Genomic DNA, 20,389 nt, shown 5'->3' with positions numbered 1-20,389 from the left:
AAAGTGATCTCACATTGAAGAGAGCCATTTTAAATGTGTTTGTTCTGGGTGCTGGAGTTGGTGCAGTTGTCCTAATCCTTAAGAGATTACTAATATTTCTGTGTGGGATGTGCATATTTCGGTTTACTGGTCTATGCGTGATGATGACAGGAATAGAAGTCTTTGGAACAGCGCTGGGAGCAGACGGCTTTACATACCAGCATGTGGAGACAATTGTTAGTGGCAGTGAGGCAGAGATCCGTTCAGTGACCGGTGGTGTGTCCAGGTGTGCTGCATGAATGATTAGTCATTCACGTAAGTCATGTGTGGACCGCACCACATGCTGTATGTGAGCAGCTAACATTTCTGAGCCCCGTTTGTTTGGGTGAAGTCCGTCTGTCTTAAAAAGAGACATTCTTTGCCAGAAAATATTAAAATTATCCACATAACACACACCGTGAGCCCTGCAGGCGGACTGGAGCCAGTCGTGGAGGCCAAGGAGTCTACTGAAGCGGCCAGCACCGCGACCAACTGTGGAAATGGGACCAGAGATAAAAACGGAGCGATGGCATTAGGTCCTGGAGTTTTTTTAAAATGTCAGCCATGGTGGCACCGGGGAAGCAGTGAGTGGTATGTTTCTGGTTATGGAGTCACCAATTATTAGTGTGGTTGGGGAGAAAAGGGGATGAGGAGATGCCGGTTGTAAATATCATGTTACAAGCTGTAGTGTCTCCAAAATCACTTCAATCATCAGTGGTCTTCTACTGCAACACTTAGTTTGAAAAAATTTGCTTTGAGGTAATTTTGGGGGATTTTAATATAAAATAACCATGACTGTTATACAGAGTACAGAGTGGAAATACTCCATGAACTTTCATTGTCATGCAGATGATACTCAGTTATATCTATCGATCAAGCCAGATGAAACTCATCAGTTAGCTAAACTTCAAATGTGCCTTCAGGATGTTAAAACCAGGATGACCTGTAATTTTCTAATGTTAAACTCAGATAAAACGGAAGTTATTGTTCTGGGGCCTAAGCACCTCCGTGACGCATTATCTAAAGATATAGTTTCCCTTGAGGGCATCGCCCTGGCCTCCAGCACCACTGTGAAGAATCTTGGAGTTATCTTTGATCAGGACATGTCGTTTAAGTCTCACATTAAGCAAATTTCAAGGACCGCCTTTTTTCACCTACGTAATATTGCAAAAATCAAGAACATCCTGTCTAAAAATGATGCAGAAAAACTAGTCCATGCATTTGTTATTTCTAGGCTGGATTACTGCAATTCCTTATTATCAGGCTGCTTGAAAAAGTCCATTAAGATTCTTCAGCTGATCCAGAATGCTGCAGCACGTGTTCTGACAGGAACCAGGAAAAGAGATCACATTTCTCCTGTCTTAGCTTCTCTGCATTCTCTTTGATAAAGTTTATAGTTAGGGCTGGCTCAGGTGAGTCCTGAACCATCCCTTAGTTATGCTGCTATAGGCCTAGACTGCCGGGGGATTTCCCATGATGCACTGAGCTCCTCTCTCCTCTACTTTCTCTCCCTCTGTATGCAACCTCATCCCATTAATGCATGTTACTAACTGGACTTCTTCCCTTTCCCGTAGTCTTGTGCTTTCCTTTCCTCCTTTCCTTCCCTCTCCTCTCTCCTCCTATCACTTACTGCAGGTGTTTCTGGCTCTGGAGCTGTGGAGTCTGGATCTATGGTTGCGAGTCACCTGCTGCCTCCGTGTTCCTGCTCGACACCCTCTGCTACAATTATTGTTACTAGTCCTATTGTTATTATTGTTATTATAATCATTAACACTACTATAAATATCTATACTATTTTTCATTTAGTCTATAGCAACATTACCTTTAATGTCTGTACCTCTGTGTGTATATTGTGTAGGTTGCCTCCCTTCTCTCTCTCTCTCCTTCACCCCTAACCGGTCGAGGCAGATGGCCGCCCACCCTGAGCCATGTTTCTGCTCGAGGTTTCTGCCTCTTAAAAGGAAGTTTTTCCTTGCCTCTGTCGCCTAGTGCTTGCTCTTGGTGTGAATTGTTGGGTTTCTGTAAATAACATCACAGAGTGCAGTCTAAACCTGCTCTTTTATGAAAAGCGCTGTGAGATAACTGTTGTTGTGATTTGGCACTATATAAATAAAATTGAATTGAATTACCCAGCTAGACATTTTACTTTCCCAGAACATTTTGAGAACTTCGCTGCTTGTGTCAAGGACATTGCCTTTTAATGTTCCCAGATTGTTACCAAACGGACATGATGTGGAGTTCTTTAAAGTATTGGGGGACGTTATTTGGCAGACCTTCAGGTGAAGTTGTCTGTCTGCCTGATTGGTGGCACCTGTTCTCAACATGAGACCATTGATGATTGGGCTGATTTTGCAGACACTACAGCTTATTACAGTAAATGTATTGAAAATAAAAATTCCCCAAAATTATGCAAAGCTATATTTCTATAAAGTGTTGAAGTATCACAAGCAGGATATCAATGATTTGTGGGGTGATTTTTGAGACACTAAAACTCTTAAAAGTGAATTGAAGAGAAATTTTTTTCCAAAATTATGCAAAACAATATTTCTAAAAACAGTACAATATGAGATCACTGTTACCTGGGGTAATTTTTGAGACACTACAGCCTTTAACAGTGTAGTTATTAAATATTAAAAATAGGCCTACCTAATATTAGGTATGCAAAAGTATTTTTCCCCCAAAGCTAAGTGTTGTAGTATAACCAGCAGTATATCGTTAATGTGTAAGGTGATTTTGGAGGCACTACATTGTATAAGTGTGAAGTTAGAAGAATATCTCTGCAGAATGTGTTTTCGGTGTTGCACTTTGTAGACGGTCCCTGCGCACTCGTCTCACAGCCGCACGTCGAGACCAATGTTATTTGTGCCGCTCCTAGGAAGACTCATTTATGTGAAAATGTACTTGTACCTTGTTGTCTACATAACTACGATAATAAAGAGGCGTCGTTGTGATTTAAACACGTTTTGCTTACAAGTTACTGATCCCGGAAGCTCGAATCTGTGAATATATTTCCAACTTTACCGAACTCAGTAATAAATGGCACCTTTCCAGTTATCTCTAATTACGAGATCCAGATCTCATAATTACGAGAAAAATAGGTCAATGCACCAACCGTCTTTTTGTGGCTGTTTGGAAAGCAGTCCAGCTACAGGTCGAGGGAACATCAGGAAAACCTCATTTCCCACAATGCCCTGCCTCCTGACGCACGTGTTTTCTCTGCGGTCAGCTGAGCCAACTGAAGTCAGATGGAAATGTACAGCCTGCGGTCCAGTATAAAGTAGCTTAGTGCGATGACAGCAGGCAGTATAACTCTTCATTGGTTTCCATTGATCTGAAATTGGTCATTTTAGTGATTAGTTAACGATATTTGCTATTAGCTTAAACGCTAACGTTAGTTAAGTAACGTTAAGTTAACGCTGCAGCCTTTTAACTTGTGCAGCTAGCTACTGAATGGCTAGTTGATTCACTTGTGATGGTCTGCTGTCCTTTATAATAACGAAGGAGACGAAGCTGAGATGGAGGACTGCGATGAGGGGGACGTGGAAGCACCTGAGCTGCCTGTGGAGGTATAGGTCAGAAAAAGCTAGTACCGTTACAGACTGTTCTAGTTTTTCAGAAACACCCTGCTCCATATTCATAGAGTCACTCATCTAAGTTATGGGAGCTGCCAGTAGAGCCACAGTGCACTCCTGGCGGATGAGCACGTGGCTTGACATACTGTTGTTGTCAAAGGACAACATGTTATTCAGTCATACAGTATGCTGTAATTTGTCAGGTAACCCTGGGGTGGATTCTTCTCTTCCAGGATCAGTAAACTTTAGCAAACTAATGCTGTCTTTCTGTCTCTTGCTGTAGATCATAGTTTACATCCTGAGCTTTCTTCACGCTTCAGACAGGAGGGAAGCCTCGATGGTGTGTCGCAGCTGGTACAGTGCCAGTCAGGACCTGCGCTTTCAGGTAATTTCCTGAGTCGGGGGTGCGCTGCACAATGGATTATACACTTGCATAATACATTCTTCAGATGGTGTGTTGACGCCATAGTGTTGACTGATTAGAAATATCTGTATTTATGGAGCATGCTTGAGGGCAAAGTTAACATATTACCTCTCTTTCTGTTTCTCTGGACAGAAAAACGTCACTTTCTGCTTCCCAGCTTCAGCCTCATCCCTGGAGCTGATCAGAGGTCTTGGCGGAAAGTCACACTGCAGTCTGATTATCAGCCAGCTCGATGGGTTCAGTATGTCGAGATCTCTGCTTCTGGAGGTGCAGTATGCCATTACGATTTAAAAAAACACTACACACTTCTTGGGTTAGCACGCGTGGGCGTAGTTCCGCATTTTGAGATTCTGAGGTCTTTTTATAGCTGGAGATGAGGGCTTGTACGATTAGGATTGATTGGATGGCTGTGGGGAGTGTAACAGCTTTAATCATGATGGAGATTCATGTAAAGTTTTCTAATTACCCAAGCTTGAACTTAAGAATGAGTGGAACTGAACTATTTCTATTGCTAAAGTCATACATTTCTCTCAGAATATTTTCTAGATGTGCTTGTGTTATTAAAAGGCCATCACACATAGTACAGGTGCTGGTCATATAATTAGAATATCATCAAAAAGTTTATTTATTTCAGTAATTCCATTCAAAAAGTGAAACTTGTATAATACATACATTCATTCCACACAGACTGATATATTTCAAGTGTTCATTCCTTTTAATTTTGATGATTAAAACTGACAACTAATGAAAACCCCAAAATCAGTATCTCTGAAAATTAGAATATTACTTTACTTTAATATTACAATACAAAAAAAGGATTTTTAGAAATGTTGGCCAACTGAACATGAAAAGTATGAGCATGTACAGCACTCAATACTTAGTTGGGGCTCCTTTTGCCTGAATTACTGCAGCAATGTGGCGTGGCATGGAGTCGATCAGTCTGTGGCACTGCTCAGGTGTTATGAGAGCCCAGGTTGCTCTGATAGTGGCCTTCAGCTCTTCTGCATTGTTGGGTCTGGCGTATCGCATCTTCCTCTTCACAATACCCCATAGATTTCACCAACCAGTATTATGAGATACTTATCTTCAAAGACCAAAAGTATAAAAAAACACGGGGAAGAACATTTAGACAGATTTTTATAAGATGTGACAGTTTAAAAATAAAATAAAAAGTAAATTTACCACTTTAATCTCTTAAATATACAACCTATTTCTTGGAATTTCCCTCCCCAGGCTCCGTACTCCGTAATTTATTGTTTTTGTCTACAAAGGGCCTAATACGTCGTCCATACAGCAGTTGTTTTTTCATAGAAATTATATTGCTTTTGTCACGAGAAGGCCTAGTTATATTACTGGTTTTATTTAGTGTTGTGTTTTCAGTTAAAACGTTCACACACTTCCTTGTGCGTTCAAAAAAGCCCCCCACCCCGAGCAACAGATTGCTGTCGGACAGGATATGGAGTGTCTCCTCCTGAAAGGCTAACATTGTAGTATAAGCCAGGAACAAGACATGTGACATAAAGTAATACTTTTTTTGAAACCTGTGTTGTGTTGATTATTTCCACGGTATCACTCTTATCATATGAATTTCCCATCATACGGACTACGATGTAGCATTTATAATTACGACACGCCACCTTTGTCCTAAGTTCAATTTACTGTCACTGACCCTTATTACAATAATGTGTGTGTATGTGCTTGCAACCATTGAATTCCCCGTTAAAGATTTTGTGTACTACCAAGTTGTTAAACCGAAAGATAAGGAGAGGTAGAAGTCCAGTACCAGTTTTTACATATACTTAGCATGTTATGGCATGGAGATAGCAGGTAGTGTATTAAACAGCATGGTTCTCTCTGTCCTCCTGCCACCTTTGCCACCCCATAGCTTCCATATTTGCTTTACTCAACACTGTCTCTTTATCTTCTCTTTGAATTCGCATCCTTTCTTCTTTCTCTCTGTCTCCCATCATGTGTGATTGTCTATGCGATCTCTTTTTGTCTTTCTCTTCAGGTGGGTCTTTGCTTGGGCTCTAAGTTGGAGAGTTTGGCACTCCCTGGCAGCAGTATAACCGAGGCCTCACTGCTGGCCCTCCTTCCTCGCCTCACCTCCCTCCGTAGGCTGGACCTCAGGGGCCTGGACAGCCTCTTCATGTCTGGGGCTTTCCTCTCCAGGGAGGAGCACAGACAACAGGTGTGTGTGTGTGTGTGTGTCAGTCAAAGAAATGTATACCTTTCTGTAAAAACAGCATTTATAAATTTCAGTTTCTAAAAAATGGCATTTAGCATAACTCCCTGCACTGGCTGTGTTATGTTGAAGCAGTTGTCTCACTGACTGCACCTTCTGTCACAGAAACACCAACTATTAGCTAAAGAGAGCTAAAGCAAATGAGAGCTAGTTTGAAAGCTTGCTACAGCTAGCCTTAGCTAAAACTACGATTCACACAGATTTTCTCCCATCTATTATTTATTATTATAAATAATTCATCTTTATGTACCAGCATCTTGGTAACTCAGTTTGATATTCCGCATAACTAAATGAGGAAGAAGCTAAATTCTATCCTGATGAAGAAAAAAGAACAGCTAAACTCCTGCTGAAGCTAACGTAACTAGGTGAGCAGAGATACACTACAACTCTAGTTGAATTCATATCATTTGTTGTGGTTTATCTACTTGTAAATGATATTTAAATTTTTTTTCGTTAACTAATTACTAACTAAAATTAACTTTACAAGACAGGTAATTTATACATCTAATTCATTTGAACTAGCAGAATGCAGTAACTTCAATTAAAACCCTAGTCCCAATTAGACACCTGTCCCTTTTACTGTCCTGGTGCGGCTACACATTTTGAGAAATAAACGCAGGTCTCAATTAGAAGCCTGGTTCTGGTTTTTATTTTTGGATGTATAAAATAGGGGTGGGAATCACCAGAGGCCACACGATACGATATTATCACGATATTTATGTTGCGATTTTAAATATATTGAGATATATTGCAATTTATTACCTTTTTCCAACTTCCAATTAGGTTCCTAAAGTCAAACTTTGTCAACATCTTCATTTCTCTGTTTGTTCATATCACTTTTTCAGTCCTCTATATGGTCCTGTTAAGTTTTCTAGTGGAATAAAAAAGCAATAGATTTTATTATTCTAGTACCAAAAAGTTAAAACTCCCATCTACAATTTATATACTAAAATATCGATACTTGGCGTCCGTGTATCGATACAGTATTGCCATGGCAAATATCACGATACTATGCTGTATCTATTTTTTACCCCCACTCCTAGTATAAAACCTCTGAAAGCCCCCTGGGTCGCCCCCTTGAGCTAGTTTGAACCTGCTTATATTGCACATACAAATATGTTTAAACTTTTGTCAATATGGATAGTTACACACAATCGTTCAGTTAATTTTACCGAAACAATGAGTGCCAAAGTATTATTCATATCTGATATCAGATCATATCAGATTTACTGGCGCGCTCTCTCTCTCTCTCTCTCTCTCTCTCTCTCTCTCTCTCTCTCTCTCTCTCTCTCTCTCTCTCTCTCTCTCTCTCTCTCTCTCTCTCTCTCTCTAAATTAGATTTATTGGCATGAATGTATATAATAGACCAAAGAAAACATTTTTTTAAAGAATTAATTGATTAAAAAGAAATCAGTATCAAATGTAAAAACAAATCAATTACTAAAATATCAAAATAATAATAATTTGAAAATCTGTACAATTATTTGTTAGTCTGAGGTTCCACTGGTTGTCCTCACTTCATGGCATGAGGAGACATATTTTGCAGCAATTATTTCGCATTTGGGCATTTCTCCCAGTAAATAGGGGAGTTTTTGTGTGTCAGATATGAATTCGAATTCGGGGTATATTTGGGAAATGTTTGCAAAGTGTTTTTGTCTTAGTGTTTTATATTTGGGGCATGAGGTTAGAAAGTGCAGCTCTGTCTCTACCTGTCCTCTGTCACACTGGGAGCAGAGTCTCTCCTCTTGTGGTAGCCAGCTCTGTCTGTGGCGACCCTTTTCTATGGCCAGGCTGTGTTCACTCAGTCTGTATGTTGTCAACATTTTTCTTAATTTGGGACATTTTATTGTACTCAGGTAATTTGCCAGCGTGAATTCTCTTTTCAGGGTCAGATAACATTGTAATTTACTTTGTGTTTTGGTCGTTTCTTTCCAGTATTCAATATATTTTTCTTTCTGCTTGCTGATAATTTGGTTTGGTCTGCTTGAGTTGGTATTGCTGTCCTGAGGCTGTTGGGGACTTGTTACTGCAGAGAGCCTCAGGACCAGCTGGCTGAGGGGACTCTTCTCTGGTTTCAGCTCCTGGTATGTTAGGGCTTTGTGATGATATGTCTGGTGGTTAACTGATTTTAAGTGATTGTAAAATTTAAGTGATCTTTTCTGTATTTTTAGTAGGAGGCGGTATTGGCCGAGCTCTGCTCTGCACAGGTTATTTGGTGTCTTTCTCTGCACCTACAGGATGCTCTTACAGAACTCGTATGGATTCTGTCTGTCTGAGGTTGGCCTAGATGGGTCTCTCGGAGGTAGATCATATTAATGATTTGTAATTGATTTGTTATCTGATATGTTTTTCAAGTACTGGTTGAAATAAACAATTTTATTAGTAGCCTGTTTCCCATCTTTGCTGGCCTTTCCCAGATATAGGCAGGGTGAGGAAAGCGATTAAGGCAAATAAAAGCCTCGGCTATTAATTGAAGTTTCATGTAATCACAAAACACTGCTCCTTTTTCAGTAGTTGGCTACTGTCTTTGTAGAGCAGTACTGGATTCTGCTTTCTCCTACATTTCTACCTGTATAGCTCTGTCTTAAGCCAGGATTAGTATCTCCCTATATCTGTAGTCCTCTGGGGAGAAGAGGGTGTTGGCAGAGATTATAAATGTAATCATAAGGGTGAATGATGGGCGTTCTCCTCAGTATTATAGCAGGTAAATAAAACCTTCCATTCACATTCCCTGCAGTACATTTTTATTGTCATTTTGTTTGCACAGTTTTATTGTCTTTCCACCTGTAGTTATGGTCCAATTTCAGTTCAAACTCCATCTTCTTGTTCCAGGTAAGGTCAGCCCTGTCTGGTCTGGAGGAGCTGGACTTGTCCGACCTGCGCTACCTCTCGGACCTCACCTTCAATCGGCTCACTGGCTGTACCCCACACCTCCGCCGCCTCTCGCTGGCCGGCTGCCATATCGCTTTCGAGTTTGACCCGTATCGAGGGTGCCCGGTGGGAGCAGTTGAGGATTCGTCTGCATTGCTGTCACTGAGGAACTTGCGGAGGTTGTTAACAGAGCAGAAATCCACCCTTGTTGCTCTGGACCTCAGCAGAACCTCCATCACCCCTGAGTCACTACGCAGTATTGCACAGGTCGGGATACCTTAAGTCCTTACAACAGCTTCTTAATCGCTTGAGCAGCCACGAATGGTTCTTCACAAATTAAACTACTCAAGTCATATCTTGGTACCTCTTTACTGGTTTATGCAGAGACAACAGTCTGCTTTTATACTAGTAAAGATTTCATAAATGATTTAGAATATTTTCATGATTTTAGCATGTTCTTAAACTTCTTTGAAGATAAATTCAAATGCTTGTCCTCATAGAAGACAGTGTTTTTTTTTTTTTTTCTTCTTGATATTCTTTCTGCCTGTAGGTTCAAGATTTGGTCTTAGAGGAACTGTGTCTGCACGGCTGTAAGGAGCTGACCGACTACTCGGTGGAGGTTCTGGTGAAGCACCAACCGAGTCTCCAGAGAGTGGACATCAGTGCCTGCACTGAGCTGACCAACAGGTCTGTAGAGGCCATAGCACGGGGCTTGAAGTCACTGACACACCTCTCCTTGTCCTGCGACTGGAGGATCACTGAAAAAGGTGCTCATAGTGTATTTGTTTTTATGTGTATCATAGACTTAAATGAATTAATAAATGTAAAGAAACTAAAAGGTCCTGATGATAGCTCAAGGGAATGGGCTATGGGGAAATTAAAAATGAAATGCTACTTCCTATTGGGAGCATGAATGTGCTCAGCAAAAAGGCACGGCAATAAACTTGTTGTATTATGAAATATTGTCATGCAAAGTGGCACTGAAAAAAAAGCTTGGTGTCCAGATTGAAAAGTGTTCATCTTCTGGGTAGCGTGAATGTGTTCAGAAAAGGGACTGTGTTCAGATGAAATGTTTGGCCTTACGCTGATGCTAGAGCATAAGCCAGGGAGTCACCAAACATATTAGGATTCATCCTCTGGAGGCCCCGTACTTGCTAAGATATCTTATTCCTGATCATGACTGCTAATTATAATTTAATATTAAAGTTAAACCCACATTAACTTCATTTTTTTTTTTTTTTGTGAATTATGTTCCCATACACTTTTACCACCCCAGCCTGCTGTCTGCTAAAAAATGTGTTCCACTTCAATGTGATGACTTCATGTCATCCACAGGCCTCGCTGACCTTCTGTCTGTGTCCTCCCTGAGGACTCTGGATCTGTCTGAGTGTCTGCACGTCAGTGGAACAGAGATGGTGAAAGGCTTGACTAGATCCAGTGCTGCCAGAGCACAGCTGGAAACACTCAGCCTCAAGAGCTGCACCTACATTAGGGTCAGTCGGTGTGTTTGTACAGTATGTGTGTTAAACCTGCAACCGTGTCTGTGTGAATAATACATGGGGGGGGGGGGGACAAAAACTATCTTCTTCCTCCTCTCTCTTCAGGATCTTGCAGTTTTATCTCTTACCCAGCTTCTTGGGGAAACTCTCCGTGAGCTAGACCTGACGTCATGTGTCAATGTGACTGACTTGTCTGTGCGCGCTATAGCCACCTACCTGCAGAGGCTGGTAGTTCTGCGGCTCGGCTGGTGTAAAGAAGTCACAGACTGGGGTCTGCTGGGGATGGTGGAAACAACCAAATGTGAGCCTGACCAGGAAATGGTGAGAGGGTGTAGGAAATTTAGGGAATATCTTTCCTTATACTCTATAAGTTGCAGTATCTGTATTTTATATAGCTGTTGTGTTCATGTACTCGTCTCAACAGGGAGACAAGGGTCCCAGGTTCACCCGGACATTCGGCAACATGGGCTTCTTCAAGCCTCCTCGTTTGCCATTTGAGGAGCGACCCAAGCTGGTGACGCAGAATGACCTGGAGCAGTTCAAACAGCAGGCTGGAGCTTCACTTTTAGCTCTTAACAGGCTGCAGGAGCTGGACCTCTCTGCCTGCCCCAAACTCACTGACAGCAGCATCACACAGGTGAGAGGCGGAGGAGAAGCAAATGTTTCAGTTTGTAGCAGGAATGCAGGAAGACTGAAATCAGGAGTCAATCCTGTCTCTCCTCTGCTCAGGTGGTGCGATACCCAGACCTCCACCGTCTGTCTCTCTCCATGCTGCCGGAGATCACTGATGCCAGCTTGGCGTCGGTCGCCTGGCACTGCCGCAGCCTCACCAGTCTGGCACTCAGCCACTGCCCGGGTATCAGTGACCATGGAGTGGCACAGGCTGCACCGTACCTACACAGACTGCAGCATTTCTACCTCTCCTGTTGTACTAACATCACTGACAGGTGAGTGGCATGCAAAACCCACGCTTACTGTATCTGTAGCCCAGGATAAAGGATGAATTCCTAATCTCTTGACTCCTCAGATCCTTGTTCCTCCTGCTGCAGCACTGCAAGCGCCTGCGAACACTCGACATCTCGCGGTGCAAAAACATCTCCTTAACAACAGTGGACCTCCTTCAGTCACAGCTGCCATTCCTGGAAAATGTCCACTACAAATACATAGGTGGGTCTGATCTTACCCTTGCTTTCTGACTGACTGATTGAATGTCCTGGATGACCGCTGACCAAAGCCCGCTCCACGAGTGAAGCTTTTGCACATTTCAGCAACTTGCACAGGAAATGTTGAAGAGCACCTCCTACAGCTACTGTAAATCCCGTCACCTATACTACAGTTCCTTTGTTTGTTCATGCTTGGATTCAAACAATCAGCTGGGGCAGACAACCCTGTATCTAACCACCACATTCAAAGATCCGTTAAGTCCAAGTAGAAGAAGTTTGCATGTAATGTTTATGTGGTGCATCATCACTGAGGGCGGGGAAGTATAAGACATTTCAAGGTGCTGTGTCTGCGTTCAAATATCTGTTAAAATAAAGAGAAATCCTGAAAACTGAAACACACAGCCACCAAAGCAAGAAGAAAATATTCTCTATAATGAGAATGTGAACTCTTTCTACATTTGTTTCTAGGAAGATGTGGCCCAAACAATTTTGCTTGTGATATTTTATCGTCTTGTAACAAGGTACTTTTTATCTAAGTTAAAGCTAGAGTGCGGAACTTGTACATGTATGAATGGAGGTCTTTTACATTTAAGCACGTACCAAACAAGTTCAATGCTGATTAAGCTCATCACTGGCAGGTAAATCTCTCTGTATTTGCGGTTTACTGGAGTTTGAAATCTGTGGCGATGTTCATGTGCTGCTGCACTGGTGACGATGTGTTTTATGCCACCCAGCAATGACCGGTCTTGCTAGGGCCACCCCACAGCCATGTAGAGAACTGTGTGATCAGGAACGAATGATCACGAAAAAAATGGCTCACTGGAGAGAACATTTATTATTGGGTATTGATTATTATTGTATAGTTTTAATGTACTTTGGCAGTGTTGTATTGTTTGCAGCTATGCCAATAAAGCCACTTGAATTTAAATGAACAAAGGTGAGCAACTCTCTCTCTACATGGCTCTGGAGCAACTGTAGTGACGGAGCAGACTACAGCATCTAGGAGTATGACAGAGGCTGTGTCGGAAAAATCTAAGAGGCATCTAAGAAATGTTTCTGATACTCCAGATAAAGAAACTTTGCATTCAGAGGAAGGATTAGTAAAAAAGTTGTACTCTCACTGCCAGAAGGGGAAACACAAATTCTGCACTGCAGGCTAAAATGTTCCATAAGAGACCATCTCGTCTAGATTGAAAGTTAATTTAAAGTTAACTATTTTATTTCTTTTATTCTATTTAATAATTTTGAACTAACATGACTCGCATGAAAATATCAGCTGTAAGAAACTAAAGATAACTAATTACATTCCAACGCATTTCTATTGTGTTGTGAGTACTAAAAGGAGGCAAGACCTAATTTAAATGCTCAGTTGTCTTCTTCTGTACAGATTAGGTGAAAGAGAGCTTTTTTAAAAACATAATAGGAGAAATATTTTTTCTTACAATGACAGTTCTGTGTTGCTAAAGTAGAAGTAAAGATGGGATATGAGGTGAATAAGTGGTCTTCAGAGTTTCCTGAAAGAGTTCCCTAAACATCAACTATTAAATCAAAGTTAAGGCCAATCACTCCGAAGTGAAGGTGAATGACGGCAAGCTATTGATTTAGAATGGCCTCTTTTAGAAGATAATAGCCTTTTTTTCTGTCAAAGCATGTCAGCAGTGCACCTGCCTCCACTGAACGGTTTGAATTATTTATGGATTTTTTTGAAAACTGCCAGTTTTATCCAGAGATGGGATTAGCATGAAATAAAATTGAGTCTCAAATTTTGAGGAATTTATTGAAAGGGAGTAATATCCCACCAATAGCAAACAAACCATGTCACTTTTTTTTCTATGACAATCTGTTGGCTGTTATTACTGGATACTACTCTAGTGTCTGTAATGTAGTGTGATACTGACTTTTCTTTTTCTCTTTTTGTTGTATTGGCCAACCACTGAAGCCTAGTTAAAGAAATAATATTCCTTTATACTTAAGGTATATTGTTGAATAAATTTGTACTATTGGGACACTGTATGATGCACTATGACAGAGGGAGCATTATAAGGACAAATAACATTTAAAAGGATAAAAGATGTTGATTTTATAAATAAACCAAAGTTTGACTACTATGCTATGAGCAAAACACACGCATGTTTGTTTTTTTTTCCTCAGTATAAATCAACTATTTATTCATGTGAATTCACCCAAAGCACATGATTCAAAGCGTTAGAGATCACAGAGGGCTGTGTGTCAGGAATGCACTGCAGTGGACTTGTGACTGTGCTCTAAAGATTTTACACAATTCCCAGAAAACACTCAAACACACTGTGATATAATGTAGACCTGTGTCAGTTCTCGAGTAGCTGCTTCGGGTGACACCACTGAGTGCTCGTAGCACATCCTGGTACAATAAATTCCTTGTAAGAAATTGATCAGTTTTAAAATTCATTCAGGATTTGATTACTGACTGCGTCAAAGATTTGATATAAAACCATTTTTCATTGTCATAACTGTTTGATGGCAAAAGTACACTTGCTTACTGTTAAAAAAAAAGTCAGCTTGGTACCTAATGAAAAACGAATCACTTTTAAAAATAAAAAAAAAATAAAAATACAGAGCTTTCAGGGCATTTCTGCTCCACAGTACCTTTTAGGTATATTTGCAAATATTATCCAACATTAAAAATCTACTGTATTTGTCTTTCATATGTTGGAAAAACAAAATAAGAAAAGCAAATACAAGAATGAGCAAAAGATTTAAGACAAAGCATCAAAACAATCTGCAGCCTCAACCAGTAATAAACCACCTCTCGCACACAATATTTCATGCATCACACAGTTTTGGATATATTTAGAAATATAAAATGATTACAAAACAAAATAAAAGTACCATTACTTGTGTGGCTGTATTATGTAAAAAGAATCTAATTTTTCTGAGTTTCTGTTGTTTTTGGAGCTGTTTTGGCAGTTGACAGCTGACGAGGAATCATGAATGGAGCTACGAACTGAAAACATTTCTCTCCCAATTTATGGAGTGATAATGTGCAGCATTTAGTGCAGTCAATAACCATTTGATATCAGTTCACAACCCCCCTATTGTAGTTTAAAGACAAGGTTTCTTTCCACAGGTTTTGTCCTGCTCAACAACATGCCCCAGAAGAAGAATCTAATGTCGAGGTTATAAATCTGTGTTATAGGAATATGTGCAAGGATGCACAGGTCAGGTCTCACCATACACACACACCTCTTATTTCAGACACACACACATACAGTATATATTTACACATTGACACGTCGTAGTTGCACTCCAGTGAATGTGCGCGCACACACACACACACACACACACGCACACACGCACACACGCACACACTACTGCTCAGTCTGGCTGAAGTCGTAGCAGAAGTTGTAGTTGCTTGGTGGTTTGGGGACAGCTGGCGCACTATCGGGGATGGTAACGTTCTCAAGGTCCAGGAGGCGGAGTTTAATTTCCATAGAGAGGAGGATCTCCAGCTCAGCGCGCATTGATTCACTACTCATCTCCCGGCCGAGGAGAACGCTTAGTCCATCTGTCCACAGGCAGAACTGACAGAGAGGAAGCTGGTGAGTATACTGGTGATATTCTCACTGTACATTATAATGCACACAGAGGAGAAGAAACTGATGAACAGGAACATGTTCTGGGAATCTGGGGAAGACGGGTAAGATCAGAGCAACACTCACATCAGTTCTGGAGGGGGCGATGAAGTTCAGGCTGTACTCTTCTACGTCATATGTGATGGTAAATGCCAGGTCCAGCACCTCCTGAAGCACATATAGAAAACACAGTGAGATGTGGCATGTTCGTGAGCTTAATCTGAAAAGACAAGGGCCTCTTCTCATCCTCTATTTTGTGACTCCTCCCGTCTGTGACCTGGAAATGGATCTCCTATAATGCATCTCGAGGAGAGAGAGGACGCATGCTGGAGGAGCTATGAGCGAATGCGCAATCCAATATTCTGCCCTTCACTGTTTCTGTAGTGCCTCGTAAGACGCTGTTCTAACCGCATTCCTTAATGACATTTCACCTCCGCCTTTTCATTTTTTAATATATGGTTTAGGATACGGGGGATATGCGGGCCAGGGCATAAATATGAACATTGATTTAATTGCGGGCAGGTGAAACAAGGTGTAGCGTCTCCCCATTCAGAGAGATGCTGTGTGCATTGACTCACGAGGCAAAGCAGCATAATATAACTGATCATTAAAATCTCTCAACGAGCCAACAGTCAAGATCAAATGTTAAGGAATGCTCTGTGTTCTTCTACACATCCAAAAGTACTCACACACAGTCCAGGTTCATACAGTAAAACAGTTTGGAATAAAGCAGCCATCCTCCTGATCAATCCTGAGCTCCACTAGAGCGTCTAAACATGGATTTCAGTTAAACTTTGAATTCTGTTTCTCCTGAAGAGTTTCCTCTGTCTGTTCTGTCAAGTGTATAACAATTATTATTTTTTTTTTTTTTTACATTTGCTGCTTAAATCTCCCACCATATTTGCTGTGACATATTATGTTTAAAATGACTGACAGCAGCCTCTAGTCATTAAAGTAAACCTTTACAGAAAACTGTCATGCATCAGTCCAACACGATAAAGAAATCACAGGGACTGCTAGAAGTGAAATTTCATGTTCATTTAATGAGAGAAAATAATGACTTTGGGTTAAGGGACGATGGATAATTTATGCATACATGCTGATTCAGATTCCGATCCGCGCATCACACCAATTCAACTGCTATAATGACCTGACGAACAGCTGCTACTGTCAAATTATTATAACAGAATCCTCTGCATTCAGCACTAATTTGCTGTATTTCATGTTGACATATGACAACATTATTTAATCTGCACTGTATAATCATGTGATGACAGTTGCATTTGGGCCCGTAGGCTACGTTTGAGATCAACATTACTGTACTATTTCCTGCACGGATGATGAAACGTTCACCCTCATCAAGCTGAGGGCTTTGGTAAACCGACCCCCTCTTTGTAGTGCATGATACTATAAAATGTGACATGTCATTATGTTAACAGACATGTCTCTGGATTGCGAAGATGTGATCTCTAGCCTTTATGTATTGGTACCGACCGCTGGTCTGATCATCTGACAGATCATAGCGGCAGGCTGGATCAAAACAATGGACTGATGATGTGCTGTAGCTGTGCTACACATCATATTTAACTGACGCTGCTTTAAAATGACGGCTCTGAAGCAGGGATGTCAAATTTCGTTAAACGCCTGTTGCCTCGACTCCTCTCTCCTCCTCTGCTTACATCTCTAGTGGGAGGAACAAACTTATAAATGAAAAAGGCCTAAGGAACGCTGCTGACCTTGTTCTGTTTGCCTTTGTTCTCCTTCATGTGAGGACAGTCTTTTCCCGTCAGCAAGCCTTTAATATCTGCTACTGGAACTGAAGGAGAGTGGAGAGAATGGAGAGAGAAAAAGAGTAATGAACAAAGAAGATCAAGTTAATTTAATACAAATAAATAACTCCAACTAATTTTCATTATACATTTTTTGTCATGTCATTTAAATACAGAATACGTCTGCCCCAGCCCAACTTCAACCCACTCTTCTCTTGCAGTGTTTCAATTGGTGGATTCTCCGTGTCTTCCTCCACATCACCGAAGTGAAGCATTTTGTGATTTGGCGACAAGCGGCAGTACCAAAGTTTATCTGATAAAAACAGACAATCAGAGGTTAGCCGAACAGCTGTGTTACTGTGTTTTTTGAAGGATGTGTGTGTGCCCTCTCACCCTGTCTGCGTCGGCTGCTAATCTTCTTGAACATTGTTCCTTGACACAGTCTGTTGAGTCTCTGCTGGCGGATCAACTCAAGCAGCTCTGGCTTCAGGCGCTCTTTAAGCTCACTGGAAAGAAAAACACTCACACTCAACTGAATGCTTCAAAATGCTTCGTCACATGGTCTTGGCATCCCGTTTGTTGCAAAGGAGCTCCAGTTTGCAGACATGGTTGCAAATTCACAACTAAACCAAAGACAAAGAACAACTGACACAAGACATTAAAGTCTAAATAAACGCATCACCATTGACGGGACAATAATAATTTTTCCCCCATTAATTTGATGGGAAACCATAATATATTAATAATAATAATAATACTTAGTCATTTAGCTGATGCTTTAATCCAAAGAGACTTATAATTGCTATATATGACAGAGTTTATACGGGTCTGTAGCAATTATTTTCTACTGCGCTATTGCCACCAAATGGGGATTCACAACGCAGACAGCACACCTTTACCAACAATAAACCCAAGATGCATGGATGACCCCTGAATATCACAGCATTCACTGTTTACTGACAAACACAGTATGGCTGCTGACCTGTCAGCTGGTTCCACAGGGATGGAAACTATCTTGAGTCATCAATAGAGCAGCTGATCAGGTTGTGCTACAGACTAGGGATGGCACTCATCCGATACTGATATGGGATATTGGCCAGATACTGACTCAAATAGTTGGATCTGGTATCAATTCAAATTCAACTACGCGTGTACTGTGCAATGTGTCGGTAGACCCAAACATTTTGCTAGGAGAGCTAACATAGGATGGAGGGAGCTAAAAACAACATCCCCACTACAGACAATGCATTGCTTTACTTTTTCTACATAAAAAAACAAACATAAATTTTATCTGGCACAATGGAGAGCCGTAAATAGCTGCTACAAGAAACTGAAATTAGCAAAACCATCCACGGGCGGTATCTCACAATTTTATATATTTTAGTAAATATATGATTATTTCTTTTCATGTGACAAGACTGAAGAAATGACACTTGGCTTCAATGTAAAGTAGTGAGTGTACAGCTTGTATAACAGTGTAAATTTGCTGTCCCCTCAAAATAACACATCACACAGTCTAAACCGCTGGCAACAAAAGTGAGTACACCCCTAAGTGAACATGTCCAAAATGGGCCCAAGTGTCAATATTTTGTGTGGCCACCATTATTTTCCAGCACTGCCTTAACCCTCTTGGGCATGGAGTTCACCAGAGCTTCACACGTTGTCACTGGAGTCCTCTTCTACTCTTCCACAGACCTTGCGCTCCTCTACCTTCTGTTTGAGGATACCCCACAGATGCTCAATAGGGTTTAGGTCTGGAGACTTGCTTGGCCAATCCATCACCTTTACCCTCAGCTTCTTCAGCAAGGCAGTGGTCGTCTTGGAGGTGTGTTTGGGGTCATTATCATGTTGGAATACTGCCCTGCAGCCCAGTCTGCGAGGGAAGGGGATCATGCTCATCATGGAGGCGAGACACCATTATTTTGACCTTGTAACACTAACTAGTCACATGATACCAGGGAGGGAAAATGGCTAATTGGGTCCAATTTGGACATTTTCACTTAGGGGTGTACTCACTTTTGTTGTCAGTGGTTTAGACATTAAGGGCCGTGTGATGTATTATTTTGAGGGGACAGCAAATTTACAAGCTGTACACTCACTACTTTACATTGTAGCAAAGTGTCATTTCTTCAATGTTACCACAAGAAAAGATATAATGAAATATTTTTGTGAGGGGTGTACTCACTTTTCCTAACTACTCAGTTCAGCTGGTATTTGCTTTCAACATAATTTGAATTGTTTCAACAGCAAAACAATTAGTTACAAAACTGTTCTTCTTGCCTGAAGATCATTCTTTTAACTGTCATGCATCATTTAGACATTGATTTTTAAAGATTCGGTATGAGACTTTATGTCTTCAGCCGGTGAACGGGGCATCTTCTGAAACAAAGGAATCAAACAAGGCGACAAGAAGGTGCACCAAAGACTGGTATCATCAGATATCCTACTACTCACAGTACGGGTGGAGCAAGAGTCTCTTCTTGGTGAAGCCGCTCTGTCTGCCGCAGTTTGAGGATCTCGCTGTAGTTAAGAGCATTAACTTTATTCTTGAAGAGCTCCAAGGAGGTCGGCTTACTGGACAGTGTCCTGGTGATCTGCTCCCTTACCACCTGCATCACCTGGGGATGGAGACATGGAGACAGAGTGAGGTTACATACTGTACAGTTCCACATAAGCTGGAATGGTCTACTGCTTCCTGTGTTAGCTGGAAGGGATGAGCAATGTTAAGTTTAGTTTTTCTGACTTCTTCATATTTGGGCTGTGTCCCAAGCAGCTCACCCCCACTAACACTTCCCCTTTAGTGGTAAGATACAGCAGAAAGAAACGTAAATGTATAAAGTCAGATGATGAGGGTATGAAGGGCCATCATTTCTCAATTTCTTCTTCTCTTATTTCTAAAATTTTACTGTCTTGTACTTTTTTTTGTGGGTGGCTTTCTTGTGCTATCAAAGTTTAATTTATCAATGAAACAGAGAAAAACACAGACGTGTCTGCACAATACTCAAACTCAAAGCTCTGCCTACTAGATATTTCGGAGCTTTAAAACATGAGACCCGATCATCAGCATTCACAGGTGTTTTGGTTTCACATTTTTGGTTTTCACACATGTGGTTTCTATGGCCAAGAATGAACTTCCATGCTCAGATTTGCAGAAGTTTACGCTAACTTCCGCTCTGTGTAGAGCCATGCTACAGGCAGCAAATCAGAAGCCTGTTAA

At 41.1% G+C, this 20,389-nt stretch overlaps 2 protein-coding genes across 3 annotated transcripts in view; one reads left to right on the top strand and one right to left on the bottom strand.

Annotated features, from left to right (window-relative positions):
• Positions 1-3,236: 3,236 nt before the first annotated feature.
• lrrc29 (leucine rich repeat containing 29) lies at positions 3,237-13,916 on the top strand. 2 transcript variants are annotated; one of them, XM_046038631.1, is made up of 11 exons: positions 3,237-3,584; positions 3,874-3,975; positions 4,147-4,281; positions 6,026-6,205; positions 9,092-9,397; positions 9,681-9,897; positions 10,466-10,623; positions 10,735-10,950; positions 11,054-11,266; positions 11,359-11,576; positions 11,657-13,916. In XM_046038631.1, exons 1-11 carry the CDS (start codon positions 3,534-3,536, stop codon positions 11,823-11,825), a joined length of 1,965 nt encoding a protein of 654 aa, XP_045894587.1. In that variant the 5' UTR covers positions 3,237-3,533; the 3' UTR covers positions 11,826-13,916. The 2 variants fall into 2 exon arrangements, with proteins under 2 accessions (XP_045894587.1, XP_045894588.1); XM_046038632.1 differs by having other exon boundaries at positions 3,237-3,590.
• Positions 13,551-20,389, bottom strand: part of elmo3 (engulfment and cell motility 3) — a 26,049-nt gene continuing 19,210 nt past the window's right edge. The window contains exons 16-21 of the mRNA XM_046038630.1: positions 19,627-19,790; positions 17,566-17,678; positions 17,381-17,485; positions 17,140-17,219; positions 15,491-15,571; positions 13,551-15,352 (exon numbers count right to left, since the gene is read on the bottom strand). Of these exons, the coding sequence (XP_045894586.1) occupies positions 15,140-15,352; positions 15,491-15,571; positions 17,140-17,219; positions 17,381-17,485; positions 17,566-17,678; positions 19,627-19,790 (756 nt within the window). The 3' untranslated portion in view covers positions 13,551-15,139. The remainder of the gene's footprint in view (positions 15,353-15,490; positions 15,572-17,139; positions 17,220-17,380; positions 17,486-17,565; positions 17,679-19,626; positions 19,791-20,389) is intronic.

This window comes from Micropterus dolomieu, linkage group LG22, assembly GCF_021292245.1.
Source record: "Micropterus dolomieu isolate WLL.071019.BEF.003 ecotype Adirondacks linkage group LG22, ASM2129224v1, whole genome shotgun sequence".
In the NCBI taxonomy this organism is placed as follows: Eukaryota; Metazoa; Chordata; class Actinopteri; order Centrarchiformes; family Centrarchidae; genus Micropterus; species Micropterus dolomieu.
This window is presented reverse-complemented; position numbering and strand designations above follow the sequence as displayed.

Excerpts from the sequence above, each read along its gene's own strand:
- lrrc29 (XM_046038631.1), top strand. The coding sequence starts at position 3,534 with ATGGAGGACTGCGATGAGGGGGACGTGGAAGCACCTGAGCTGCCTGTG. Across the intron at positions 3,976-4,146 it reads GTCAGGACCTGCGCTTTCAG|AAAAACGTCACTTTCTGCTT; the intron begins GTAATTTCCTGA and ends TTCTCTGGACAG. Across the intron at positions 11,267-11,358 it reads CTGACAGCAGCATCACACAG|GTGGTGCGATACCCAGACCT; the intron begins GTGAGAGGCGGA and ends TCCTCTGCTCAG.